Source organism: Pongo abelii, chromosome 7, assembly GCF_028885655.2.
Source record: "Pongo abelii isolate AG06213 chromosome 7, NHGRI_mPonAbe1-v2.0_pri, whole genome shotgun sequence".
NCBI lineage: Eukaryota > Metazoa > Chordata > Mammalia > Primates > Hominidae > Pongo > Pongo abelii.
Window position 1 is genome coordinate 135,863,351 of NC_071992.2, and position 13,769 is coordinate 135,877,119.

The following is a 13,769-nucleotide window of genomic DNA, read 5'->3' on the forward strand; positions in this document are numbered from 1 at the left end:
CAAGAAAAAAATAGAGAAAGTCCTACAGTAAAAATAAATATAAGGAAAGTACTTACAATTGAATATTCCTTAAGGATACTGCTTAGATAGACTCATTTCAACAGCATTCTAGTAAATTTTCAGTAGAATTCATTCCCACGAGCTGCTTAAATAAATAAGCTTAGCTATGCTGATAGCTGAGATACTTCAAAGAGATCTAAAGGCAATTTGTTTACAGATGTGCAGTGTTCCTGCATGCATTTGAAATTGTCCTGCAACCACACGCCTTGCTTTCCTTCATCATCGTTTCTTCCCTATTTTTTTCGTTCTTCTTTTTTTTTTTGAGACGGAGTTTTGCTCTTGTTGCCCAGGCTGGAGTGCAGTGATGTGATCTCGGCTCACTGCAACCTCCGCCTCCCGGGTTCAAAGGGTTCTTCTGCCTCAGCCTCCTGAGTAGCTGGGATTACAGGCACCCACCACCATGCCCAGCAATTTTCATAATTTTAGTAGAGACGGGGTTTCACCATGTTGGTCAGGCTGGTCTTTAACTCCTGACCTCAGGTGATCCACCTGCTTTGGCCTCCCAAAGTGCTGGGGTTAGAGGCTTGAGCCACCACACCCAGCCTATTTCTTTCTTTACTTTCAGAATATCCGTGTGAATTTTTAGCCACATTTAATCTTTCTTCACTCATTCACCTGATTTTTACTATTTTCTTACAACATTAATCGTTCTCTAAATTTGTCCTTTGCTTTGTTTTTGAAAAATAATTGAATCTCACTTAATAGTCGGTCCCTATCAGTTACAGTTCTTGCCAAACCTAAAGACAAGCAAAACTAAAGACAACTTTGTTAGGGTTAGCCTTACACTCATAATGCCAAGATGTATCTCAAAAGAAGTACTGTATTTAAGATCAAGTTATTGACAGCTTCAAATTAGAGTATATTCCTGGGGCTGGGTGGATTAGGATAGACCTATGTCAAAATTCACTCTCGGATGATTTGAATTCAGCTGAGAATGACAGGAAGGAAAAAGGGAAGGTAGTTTGAGCCATATAGAACCTCTTATAAACCAATAACCCAAATAAATTTGAGCTGCTATCTATTTTTTTCTTTTTATTTTTTTCTTTTCTGAGACAGGGTTTTGCTCTTGTCACCCAGGCTGGAGTGTAATGGCGCGATCTCGGCTCACTGCAACCCCCGCCTCCTGGGTTGAAGTGATTCTCCTGCCTCAGCCTCCTGAGTAGCTGGAATAACAGGCACCCGCCACTATGCCTGGCTAATTTTTTGTATTTTTGGTAGAGACGGGGTTTCACCATGTTAGTCAGGCTGGTCTTGAACTCCTGACCTCGTGATCCGCCTGCCTCAGCCTCCCAAAGTGCTGGGATTACAGGCGTGAGCCACTGCGCCCAGCCATGCTGCTATCCTTTTTTTTTTTTTTTTTTTTTTTTTTTTTTTTTGAGATGGAGTCTCCCTCTGTCACCCAGGCTGGAGTGCAGTGGCACGATCTTGGCTCCCTGCAAGCTCCGTCTCCTGGGTTCACACCATTCTCCTGCCTCAGCCTCCTGAGTAGCTGGGACTACAGGTGCCTGCCACCACGCCCAGCTAATTTTTTGTATTTTTAGTAGAGACGGGGTTTCACCATGTTAGCCAGGATGGTCTCGATCTCCTAACCTCGTGATCCGCCCGCCTTGGCCTCCCAAAATGCTGGGATTACAGGCGTGAGCCACCGCGCCCAGCCTATCTCTTTTAAATAAAATAGAGTGAGTGTATGATGACACTCAGTAATGCCACACACTCCTGTGTGCAATGGAAAAGACAATCTTGATGAGTTGAGTGTACAAAAAAATAAATAAATAAAATGATTAACAAATAAATAAAATAGAACAATAGAGTGGAATATTCACTCTGCCTTTCCAGGGTCTATTCCATCCCAGCCATCTTCTTTCATGACAAGCTCTAGTCCCAACTGTTTTCCTAGGAGTTCTGCAATCCACCTTCATATTCTTTTTTTAATCATTTTTTATGGACAAATAACAGAGGTACATAGTTTTGGGGTGATAATACATTCATGTAGTTGATAAAAATCAAGTCAGTATACTCGGAGTCTTCACGTTCCCTGTCCTTCTCCCTACACCCAGCCTAAGATGTTTAAAATCAAGAAAAAGCAAGAAGCAGAAGGAGAACAATGTTAAATGTCATTTCTAGGCTCGCCAAAGCCATTTATCTGAACATTCTGCTTATCCCTTAGCCCTTTGTTCCTGCATGCATTTGAAGTTTTTAGGACTTCTCTCTTTATTGTACCTGATGTAATGTCAAATAGGGAAAGATTATCCGATTTATTAGAAGTCTGAGTTTTAAAATCTGTTGTCTTCCTTTACTTGACCTAAATCAAGAGAACATTGATGTAAGCACTTCAGATGTGTAACTTATTGAGAGGTGGAATAAAAACTGAAACATCAATGAACTTGTGGTATCCCTAATTTTCATCATTACTGAGATAGCCATAAAAGCTCAGAAAACAACTAAAACAAACAAAAAGTACGCTCAAATGTATCAAGGCAGAAATATGTGATAAGTAGGATGGAGGCTTGGAATTTCTTATGAGGCATTTGCTAATACCTTTATGAGATTCAAATTCTATTGCTGCCTTTTAAATTACATATTCAAATGATGTTATTTTACTTCAAAGATGCAAGTCAGTTCCAGAATCTTGAAAAACAAATGTTCATAGTTTTATATAGTGTTCTTTTTAAAAATAGAAACCTCAAATTTTAAAATACACATAGGTACATATATGACATGTATAACAACAATGCAATGCATTTCTTATTTTTCAGAGAAGCATAATTTCATGATTTAAAGAAACACCAATGTAAAACATACTTTATTTCATTCAAATTCATAATTCTGACAGAAACAGGTACAATTACTTTTACTTAAGTCAACTTTACATCTAGAATATTCCATCTTACAATGTGTATAGAGAGGTAGGGTTGTAGAATTCTAGTGCCAGCCAGGCACGGTGGCTCACGCCTGTAATCCGAGCACTTTGGGTGGCCAAGGCGGGCCAATCACCTGAGGTCGGGAGTTCAAGACCAGCCTGACAAACATGGAGAAAACCCATCTCTACTAAAAATACAAAATCAGCCGGGCATGGGGGTGCACGCCTGTAATCTCAGCTAGGGCTGAGGCAGGAGAATTGCTTGAGGCGGAGGTTGCAGTGAGCCGAGATCATGCCATTGCACTCCAGCCTGGGCAACAAGAGCGAAACTCCATCTCAAAAAACAACAACAAAAAAAGAATTCTAGTGCCATTTGTTCCATAAGATACAACAAAACTATTGATGATTTAAATTATTGGAAGGAGCCTAACCAATTACAAAAGTTATGGCCAAAGCATTACTTGATCTTACGCTCCCAATCATATTTCCCTCTAAATGCCCCCATTAAAGATGCAGATACTCAAATCTGGATGATGGCCAATAGAAGAGGCAGTATTTAAGTCTGGAAACATTTAGCTTACCCTAAAGGGGGAAGGTTCTTCTAAGCTTTGTCTACTCCTGTTTATGATACTGCTCTCTATCTGTTCCTCCCATTCTCCTTGGTTCTTAGCCCAGGTGTTTCCTGAAAGTGAGAGTAAAACCTTAAAATGTGTTACCAGCTGTGGTTATACCAGCTCCTTTTCTCAAGAGCATTAAAACAGGACAAGTTCCCCTGTGTCTGCTGCCCTGTTTGAAGCATAACCCACAGGGCAAGGCAGAGGACAGTGTGTGTGGCATTCAAGATGCTGCTCAGCTCTAGAATTAATACTGTATTATGCCTCTTCTGGAGTATATGGTTCGTTCTTTCTGGTCATACATTTTTGTATTGAATTTGCCATTTTTTCTTGATGTTTCTGACCTCATTTTTTAGTAAATAGAACTTACACACAGGCCTACATGTCAGTATCTTTGCTTCCTAAATACATAACTTTTTATAAATATCCATTACTGCAACATCACTGTTCTCTCCTCTTCACAGCTGCTAGGCCAGATTTCATAAACTTTTTTTTTTAATAAAGAGGTCCACCTGGGAAGTTTTTAAACACCTGTGCTTTCAAAACACTTATAAATACAATGTCGTGACTGGCCTCGGTGACTCTTGCCTGTAATCCTAGCACTTTGGGAGGCCGAGGCAAGTGGATCACCTGAGGTCAGGAGTTCGAGACGAGCCTGGCTAACATGGTGAAACCTCATCTCTACTAAAAATACAAAAATTAGCCAGGCACGGTGGTGGGCGCCTGTAATCTCAGCTACTCAGGAGGCTAAGGCAGGAGAATCGCTTGAACCTGGGAGGTGGAGGTTGCAGTGAGCTGAGATCACGCCACTGCGCTCCAGTCTGGGTGACAGAGTGAGACTCTCTCTCAAAAAATACATACATACATACATACATACAATGTCCTCATATAGAGCTCACAAACTAGAAGGAAAAAAAGATTTCTACGTAATTGAAGTTTAAAGTTAAAAACTTTAATTCAACATCTAAACCACTTAAATAGAATTTAATGGTCATCAGTAGCATAAATCTGAATGATTTGCACATCTGCTACCAAACAATGAAATGTTGTCATTTAAAATTAAAGGTATTGTTAACTCGATAAGGTATAAGTTCAAACACTGGCCTTCAAACCTAATTGAAGATTAATTAAATGCATTATTATATACTTAACACCTTATAGCCCTCATCAGCCTTAAAGGCATTTTCAAAAACTTTTTTTCAGATAAATAAAAGTGACTTTATCCCCATTTTCCTGGTTGGAAAATTAGATCTCTAGGCCTTGTATGAGGTAGCAAAGGCCTGGATAAAATTTTAGATCATCTCACTGTAACTACAGTATTTTTTTCATTAACAAAAGGTTTTTCAAATTTTTGTACATAGGTTTCAAATTTTAGAAGTTCTTTTCAAAATATAATTTTGGGGAAGATTTGCTGATTTTATTGATTCAAAAATCCAGGTTAAACTTCATGGAAGACTGAGGTTTCTGAGTATGTAAACTAGATAGAGGAGTCTCTACAGCTTTCAGATAAATGAAAAATCACTACACTACAGCCCCATTTAACAAAGAACTGAAAAATCTGTACCCTCCTTAGCTTCCAGTTCAGATAACTTTATTCCATTGACTTAAACTCCCCAATTTCTACCTGAAATTTCATATAAAGCCCCATAACAGGATAATCCTGATGACAGAGTTTTGCTCACAGAGCAAATGGCTGATCTAAGTCCCCTTTACAGTTTCCTGCATTCTCCCATGCCAACATTTAAATAGCTTTTCATTGCAGAACAAAATTTCTAAAATTATCAAATGAACATAAACTTTCTCACCTCTAGTACCATTTTCTGATTTCCCTATGATTCTCAAAGAAAAGCTTTACCCATAAAGTTGTTAGTGACAGTCTACATTTCTTATGAACCTATGAATTTCATTCACATACTTTTCAACTTTCCTTTCAAGCCACTAAAAACAATGATGAATTAAACTGAGCTTTTTTGTTTTGCTTTGTTTTGTTTTGTTTTTATTATTATTATACTTTAAGTTTTAGGGTACATGTGCTTTTAAGTCTCTGTTAACCAGCTATTCACAAGCTCACAAATTTCCTTTTGTCTTTTAAGAATTAAATTACTTACATCTCAAAGAGGATATTCTATTTCCACCTGGAGACAGTTTCTAAATCACAAGTTTCAATAAAATAGACTCCTGCCTAACACCACAAACATACACTCTGCGAGTGCACAGACACCTGTAGACATATAAATTCTCTTGCAGTCTTAAAGGCAAATCAAGTGGGCCACATCAGACATATGAGAAAAAGATGTCAAAATAAATTGCAGTTATGGCTTATATTTTCTTAGAAAATTTATTCCAGCCATCTCACCATCTCATTAAGCTGAATGCCCATTGTATTTACCCAACAGAATTATAAGTAGCTTTTCTCATTTCATATCTCCTAATAAATCTATAAATCTTTTATGACCTGGTATAAAAAATCCTGTTCAGCCATTATTTCCTATCCTAACAATAAATCCAGGTAACAAGTGTGTTAGTTAATTAATTATGACAGTCTGTTTGCACTGCCACAACCTTGAAACTAACACCCCAGTCCATAGTACAGCAGCAAGGGCATCCATGTGTGCAGAACATTCTCAGCTATTGTTGAGGACTCTGAGAAGCTATGGTTACTAAACAACTGCATGCTTTTGAATGGTGGATCTCACTCTGATCAATCCAAAGCTAGCCATATATCAATACCCTTTGTGTTCCTTCTATTTGTTGCACCCTTGGAGCACTGAGCTTCCCAGGATTTCTTTGGCGCCTAAAAGTGTTGTTGGAAATAGGCATGGCTGCCTCCCCTCCTAGTGTCTTATTTTTACAGGCTTATAAAATTCACCCAGTATTTTCTGATGGGAAGGATTTTCTAATAGTCGGAATAACTAGTCACATGTATCAATTGAGAGAGATCCTTTCTAAGCATATGCAGCATTTAAAAAGATAAAGATATTTCCACCATCTACAGGATGCTTTTACCTAGTTTACTCAGTACATCTTTGATTTTTATTCAGGAGAAATCAACCACAGTTCCTAAAAAGCAGATAAGCTACATCAAAAGAAAAATTAAAGTGTTCAGGCATATTCAAACCATAAAATTCAGAGTTAGGTTGCATTGTATTCTAAGACTAAGCTTCACATGGTTAGAAGTTTAATAAATTATTTTAGATGATATCATAAAGGCCTAAAATAACCAATGACTTAGTTAAATAATTCAAGGAGCAAATTTGTGTAGCACACTTAAGACCATTTAGATTTATAAATTATAATATAGACCATACTATTTTTCTAGAAGTGGCATTTATTCATTAGTTCATATAGCTATTATTATAACATGGAAATAATTTACTATACACAAAATATTTTCAAAGACTAATAAATCCAATCTATACTTTTCAAGTTTTCCAGTAGTGAGCACAGAAATTCGAGAGGCAATGAAACAGAATAGCTCCTGGGATTTTTTTTTTTTTTAATCTAGAAAGAAAAGTAGAAATCATCTAAGTCTTCTCCTCATTGTACAGCTAAAGGAACAGACTTCACAAGTGACTTGCCCAACACCACACAGCAAGTTACAGGACTCCAGGGTACCAGTCTAGGATTTTAATGACTGTTTTCCAAAAGAAGTCAACTTTAAAAATAATGAGTGACTCAATTTTACATTCATCAAGGAAACAGCATTTAATTCTTTCAATCTCAGTTTTAGCCAGAGTAATATATTAAGAGGAAACAGAAAGAAAAGTTCCCTTTCGTGTTCATTGAAAAGAACCAGAAGTTGGCTCTCAAGTTGCTAGCTTTCCCACATGACCATGCTAAGGATCTGATTCCCCTGTCTGTTCAGTCACAGTCAGTGTTAATGGGAGTGAAAAAGAGGCCTTTGAAGAGAGCATTTGCTGCTAATAAAAACAGCATTCTCTAGCTCAGTGATCCACTGTCCTCTGCCTCCCCAACAGAAGACGACTCATTTTGTCCATTTGGCTCCCTGGGGCTGCAAGTTTTATGATCTATTTTCTCACTCTTCACCCTGCCACACCCCACTTCAATTCACTAATTCACTTCTAATATTATTCTTTCAACCTACTGGCATGATTCAAAAGTAACTTAATTGATGTAAGGAAGATTTACTATTCCATCAATGTATGTGTCCTAACCCGGTTAATAACGAAATTTCAAGCTGGCTAAACAGAGGCAAGTGATGGTCTTTTATAACAGTCAGATCAAGAAATACAGAGAAACACAAAATTCACAGGAAGACAGACAAACATGCTGGGATGTCAGGAAAAGTCCAGAAAATATTGTTCCCTAGAGTGCCCATTACTTAAAATGTAATTTTTTATTTCTAAAACCATCAGCGGCTCCAATTTCCAGGAAATTAACCAACTCATTGCTTAAGACCTGGTCAGTTAAGCCCCCTCTGTCTGCACAAGGAGCTCCTTTATAAGAACACTGTATGGGAACACTACTTATGGTGTAGTGTATTGTAAAAAGAAACTCTTTCACTTTGATTCTATTATTTAAGTCAAGGCACACTATTAAAACTTACCTTTCCTTTGCCATAAGAACACACAATGAGGACAAATCAATCCTGAAAACTCTTTAAACACCTCCTCTCTTTTATGCTTTTCCAATTTTAAGTAAATCTTAATCTTAAAGTCCTAAATTTCTGAAGTTTCATAAAGATAGCTCACTGCCTTTTTTACTTCCATTCCTTTTTCCTACATCAGAACTTTCTAGTGGCAAATACTACATCCTATATCATGTGACAGCAAATCAGATTTGGGTAGCTCCAATATTAAACCAACACCTGTTCTCACCACTTCTACTTTAGCCTTGTCTGTGAACAAGAGTTTTAATTGTATCCTAACATTTACAAATTTGAGTACAAAAATGGAAATAGCCAGTTATGAAACAATCATAAATGTTCTCTAATGAAAACCACACTCTCCCACCTGAATTATACACATAGGTGGTTTTACCCAGAGAAATTTAGGACTAACTTAGTTATACTGCAAGATTGTATTAAAAATAAATATTTTAATAAGCTTACATTGATTACCCCATATGTAATATTTTTAAAGAATTGAAAATGCAAATCGTTTTGACACTTACCTGTAGGAGGACCTTCCTCCCATCCTTCTGCTCTCTTAATTCGATGTGCAGTGAATCCTAAGCAGATATTGACTCCAACGGCAAAAGTGAACAGGAATATTATCTAAGAGAATAAATAGACCAAGTTGTCAAATACAGCTGGAGAAGACTAAATCAAATTACACAAAGGCGATTCAAATGGCTTCAATATCACCACCCAATCCTACCACTTCCAAAATGCATAATAAGGTGCTATCTTAATTTGCACAACAAAAAGGAAAATGCCAATCAGTCACTGATTCTGAAGATCAAGCATGTCCCCCGTCATTGCTCCGTTCTCCCACCTGACACAACTGGAACGAGCTCCTCCTTGCCATGTCGAGGATTCTTGGAAAGCCTTTTGCAGCGTGTTCTCTTTGCCTTCACGGAGTGCGCTGCTTTGAGGCTCTGGGTTTAGTCTATTAACTATAAGCAATCCCACCTGGGAGGTTGACAGACTCCTCTGATTTGTCCAGAGCTTGATTACATCACAGGGTGTTCACAAATCGCAGCTCTGAGCATAAGAGGCTTAAGCTATCATCCCCCTTATCCCCGCCCCCTTACAGGTCCCTCCCCTAACCCACAGACACTTTCATGTGGTATCCTCTGGCAACAGGAGGGTTTGTTACATTGCCGTGGCCCATAACAGTGCATGTTCATTTTCCTTTCCTCACAAAAGCATGGTTTGTCAAAAAGAAACCAAATGCATTTCATCCGATAAAAATGAAAACAGGGCTGTGCAAGGGCTTTCCACCAGCTTTAAGCTTTTAAGGTTTACAATGCAGTCATTCAATGGCGTCAACCTCACCACTTTATTTTTTTAAGCAAGGAAAGTTTTATCATTTATAAACCTAATAACGTTCCTGTCTTTCCCATCTATTTATTTTGCTGGCAGTTTGAGCGACCGTGTCCCTAGTATCACATTCTCAGCTACTTCTGCCTCCTTGAAAGTTTCTTATGATGAAATTTCGCAAAATTGTAACTAACATAAAAGATAACACTATTTTCCCCATGCTGTGGTTCAAGTTTAGAGAAGTAACTTTTATCAAAATACTGGAAATGCCAGCCACGCAGCATAAAGTCCTTCTGCCCTGGGAGGACGGACAAAATAACTTCAGGCTCTGCCTCTTCTTCCCGAAAAGACTGTCAGCTTGTTTCGGGCGGGGCGGGGCGGGGGGCGGTTTTTGAGAGGCGGATGGGTGGGGGAAGGGGATGGCATGGGAAGCTTTATTAGCAACTGAATTTAGGAAGGAAATCTCAATGGCAGCAAAAATTGAAATGTAAAGAATTTTTTCCCTAGTTATTTCTTGGTTAAATGTAGCCACCAAATACTGTGTCCTTTGAGGCTATTGTGGGTACTAAAGTTTCTTTACTAAGCAATTTGGCAACCAGCACACTTTCAAAAGAAAAAATCAAGGGCTATAAATCTGAAAGTTGTTTAAATATTACATGCCTTCAGGATTCAAATGAGGGAAAAAGATTTGTTTTTGGCCTCTTCCTCAGCAGGTCCAGTGACCATCTTTCTTGCACAGCGCATGTGTTCGTGTGTAAACAAATACAAAACTTACCATGCAACAAATTACTAACAGAGTAGTGTCTCTGCTCAAATAAAACATGATAGCACAAAAGCAAAAACTTGTTTATAGGGGGTTGTATAGTAGGCCTGGGTTTCATTATAGATTCTTAGAATCTAGTAATATCTAATTGAAAAAAAGAAAATATACATACTGCCAAACTGTTAATTGCCTTTCTAAAATCCTTTTAGTTTTGCACCGTTGCAAAGAGGGCAGGCTTATACATTTTTATATGCAAGCCTCTTGCTTTTGTCTGTATGCCATACTGAACAAATTTGGAGTAGGGTATTTAGCGAGGCTTATAAAAGATGTTAACTCCATGTAAGATTTTTCTATAATTTATGTTAAATTTCAAGATACAAGCCAGCCATGATAGAGGAAAACAATAACCCCAAAGAAAAATATCAAGGCAATCCTGTTATTTCATAATATGCCACAGTGCTCTAAATGTTCTAAAAACAAAAACAGCCTCTTCTTTTGCCTTGCCAGAGTCTAATAACTTTTGACTTTGTCTGATATTTGATTGTATAAACCTAGCTAGAAGATAATGAGGGTTCCCTTGGAAAAAAAAGTTAGAGTTCAGAAGCTGAACATCATCCATCTATTTTTCTCTTATATGCAGACTAGCTGTGCAGGGGAAAAAGCTGTAATAGCCAAGTTGATCTGCTTGTTACCCAATATCCAAAAGAGTTGACCTCAGCCACTATTTCTTTGTGTTTTTTTTGTTTTTGTTTGTTTATTTGTTTATTTTGAGATGGAGTTTCGCTCTTGTTGCCCAGGCTGGAGCGCAATGGCTCAATCTTGGCTCACTGCAGCCTCCACCTCCCGGGTTCAAGTGATTCCCGTCTCAGCCTCCCGAGCAGCTGGGATTACAGGTGCATGCCAACACGCCTGGCTAATTTTTGTATTTTTAATACAGACAGGGTTTCACCATGTTGGTCAGGCTGGTCTTGAACTCCTGACCTCAGGTGATCTGCCCACGTCGGCCTCCGAAAGTGCTGGGATTACAGGTGTGAACCACCACGCCCAGCCCTCAGCCACTATTTCTGTTAACCGTTCTGCCAAAGAACTTTGTCTTTTACCAGCTTGTCGTGCATAAGGAACGTGTTAACGTACACACATACACGCACACACACAAGCACATATGGGCATACACACATCATTTTGCCACAGTTAAACAGATTTTTACTACAAGATTATTGTTATAAATTAACTGTCAGGAGAATGACCAAGATGACCAAAGTCTCTACCTCGGCTATCAAATTAACTACAAAATAAAATTATCCCTCATTAACTAAAGCTGAAAAAAAAAAAAAGCTTGATAGTGCATAAAGTAGGTTAAGAAATTCAATTAAAATGACTGGAATTTGTCCAAAACCTTTTGTAAGAAAACTAAATTATGAGAAGTTCACTTGCTATGGTGTTTAAGATTTTGTAATAAGGACACGTGGCTGGCTCATTAAACAAGAAGTGCATAAGAAAGACTGAAAAATTAACTTCCAACATGTTTATTAGCCCAGCCATATTTCAGAGAATACTGCCCCCTGGCAGAAGAAAACCTAGAACTAGAAACAAATCTTTCAACAGTCTCAGTCCCTTGAAATCATTCTGTGGTTTTCAAACTTTATTGGGCATCAGAATCACCCTGGAGGCTTGTTTAAAATGCTGATGTTCATGCCCTGCTTATCAAGATCCTGATTCATTAGGTCTGGCAGGTGGAGAGAAGAAAGAGGAGTTTAGAGGTCAGACAAGAACTGGCACAATAGATTACTTTGATGAAAGTCAGATAAGAACCACATTTATGGAGATAAGACCTGGTTCCTGCAGCAGATGTGATTGACTGGCTTCAATAATTGTGGTCTGGCAGGAAAATTCAACCTGGGGATAAACAAAAAACTATGATTCCCAGATAGGAAAAACTGATGGCTAGAGGATCTTATCCACTGAGAGGAGGAACTTGCAGTTAGATCATTTGAGGTCCTCCTGATTTCAGACATCCAGGCAGTGCATAATATAGAGCTTTAATTTTAAGCCATGCTCCACTTGATGCCTTGAACTATTTATAACTGGGTGATGACCTGAGACTTCTAGGAAATCTAGAAGTTTTGCTTCTCAATTTCTCCTTTACTTCCTTCTTTGAGGTTTAAACGACTTTTTGGTGTACTCTTTTGAATACCCATTTTCAAGCTCACCATTTCTTTCTTCTGCCTGCTCAAATGTACTGTTAAATCACTCTAGTAAATTTTTTTATTTAAGTTAGTGTACTTTTCTGCCCCCGAATTTCTATTTGTTTATTTTTTGAATTATTTGTTTACTGACATACTTTGTTTGGGGAAACATTGTTCTCTTCATTTGCTTTACTTTTTGTTCATGTTTTTGTTTTTAGTTTTTTTTAATATGCTAATGATGGTTGACATAAAGCCTTTGACTAATAAATACAATATCCATGTTTCCTCTAAAAGTACCACATTTAGAGAAGTAGATCGTTATAATAAACTACTCTGAATTAATGTATTTATGCCCTGCATGTTGAATTGTTTGGCCTAATTCATAGTGGAATTTTAATATGTTATTAATAACATTCACTATTAATTGGACATTAAAGTTTAGATCTCTTAAAGACAAACTATGGCTTTTCCTCCAGGGGACTCATCTCCAAACTGTAAGAAGCAGAGTGGTATTTTATTTACTTTGCTGGTGACACAAAGCAGCAGTGTGTGTATTGCTTAATTGTAATACAGTAGTTACATTTATATAAATGCACAGTCTATCTTTTCATGAAATTATTCTATGAGTCCTTGTTCCCTAGCCCTGATGAAGATAAGAGGGCTTGAGGTTAACAGTGAGATTTGAAAGATAAGTGATAGAGGGTTGTCATTCTGGCTTCCTGAAGTAATTAATTGTCATGAACTGATTGAAACTGTATCTACATCCAGAGTTTCTCATTATGCAGAATTGACATCACTAGATTTAACATTATTCCCAGAATAATCCTAAGATTATGTATGATGTTAGATAATTATTAACCATGTCATTTTCTGTAGCATAATTTAGCAGTAACTATAGCACATACACTACAAAAGTAAGAAAACACCATATATATTCTTCTTATTCTATCTTAAAGTCTGTTGTCTTGTTTTTAAGTTTTGCTGTGGTTGAGAACTATTAGAAAATTCAGATAAAAACTGGACAACAGTCTTTGCAAAAGGATTTACTAGTCTAAACTGAGCAGAAAATTTTGATGGCTAATACAGGAACAAGCTGGCTCAATTGCTCCCACAATCCAGGGCTGCAAACATGTATAAGTCTTACAGTTACCATTCTAAACCACAAAAGCAAAGTTTTATGGGTAGTCTATGGTCCCACAGGATTCTCCAGTAGAAGAACAGCATACACCTGTTCAAATTCAAACTAGTCTTGTGCTATTAATTGTTACACAATCGAAAGCTGACATCAACACTGTTGCAACTTTCAACGACTTTAACTTATGGTATAAATTTTATGCATTAC

The 13,769-nt window shown here is 37.7% G+C and overlaps 1 protein-coding gene and 1 non-coding gene across 8 annotated transcripts in view; one reads left to right on the forward strand and one right to left on the reverse strand.

Moving 5' to 3' along the window:
* Positions 1 to 13,769, reverse strand: part of ENPP2 (ectonucleotide pyrophosphatase/phosphodiesterase 2) — a 116,332-nt gene that overhangs the window by 72,726 nt on the left and 29,837 nt on the right. For 3 of the 7 annotated variants that reach the window (XM_054560967.2, XM_024250610.3, NM_001133090.1), the window contains 1 exon segment: positions 8,668 to 8,770. In XM_054560967.2, coding sequence (XP_054416942.2) covers positions 8,668 to 8,770 — 103 coding nt within the window. 7 annotated transcript variants of the gene reach the window in all.
* Positions 1,743 to 1,819, forward strand: LOC112134794 (small nucleolar RNA SNORD55/SNORD39). Its single transcript, XR_002916145.1, has one exon. It is a non-coding gene; the product is annotated as a small nucleolar RNA SNORD55/SNORD39 (small nucleolar RNA).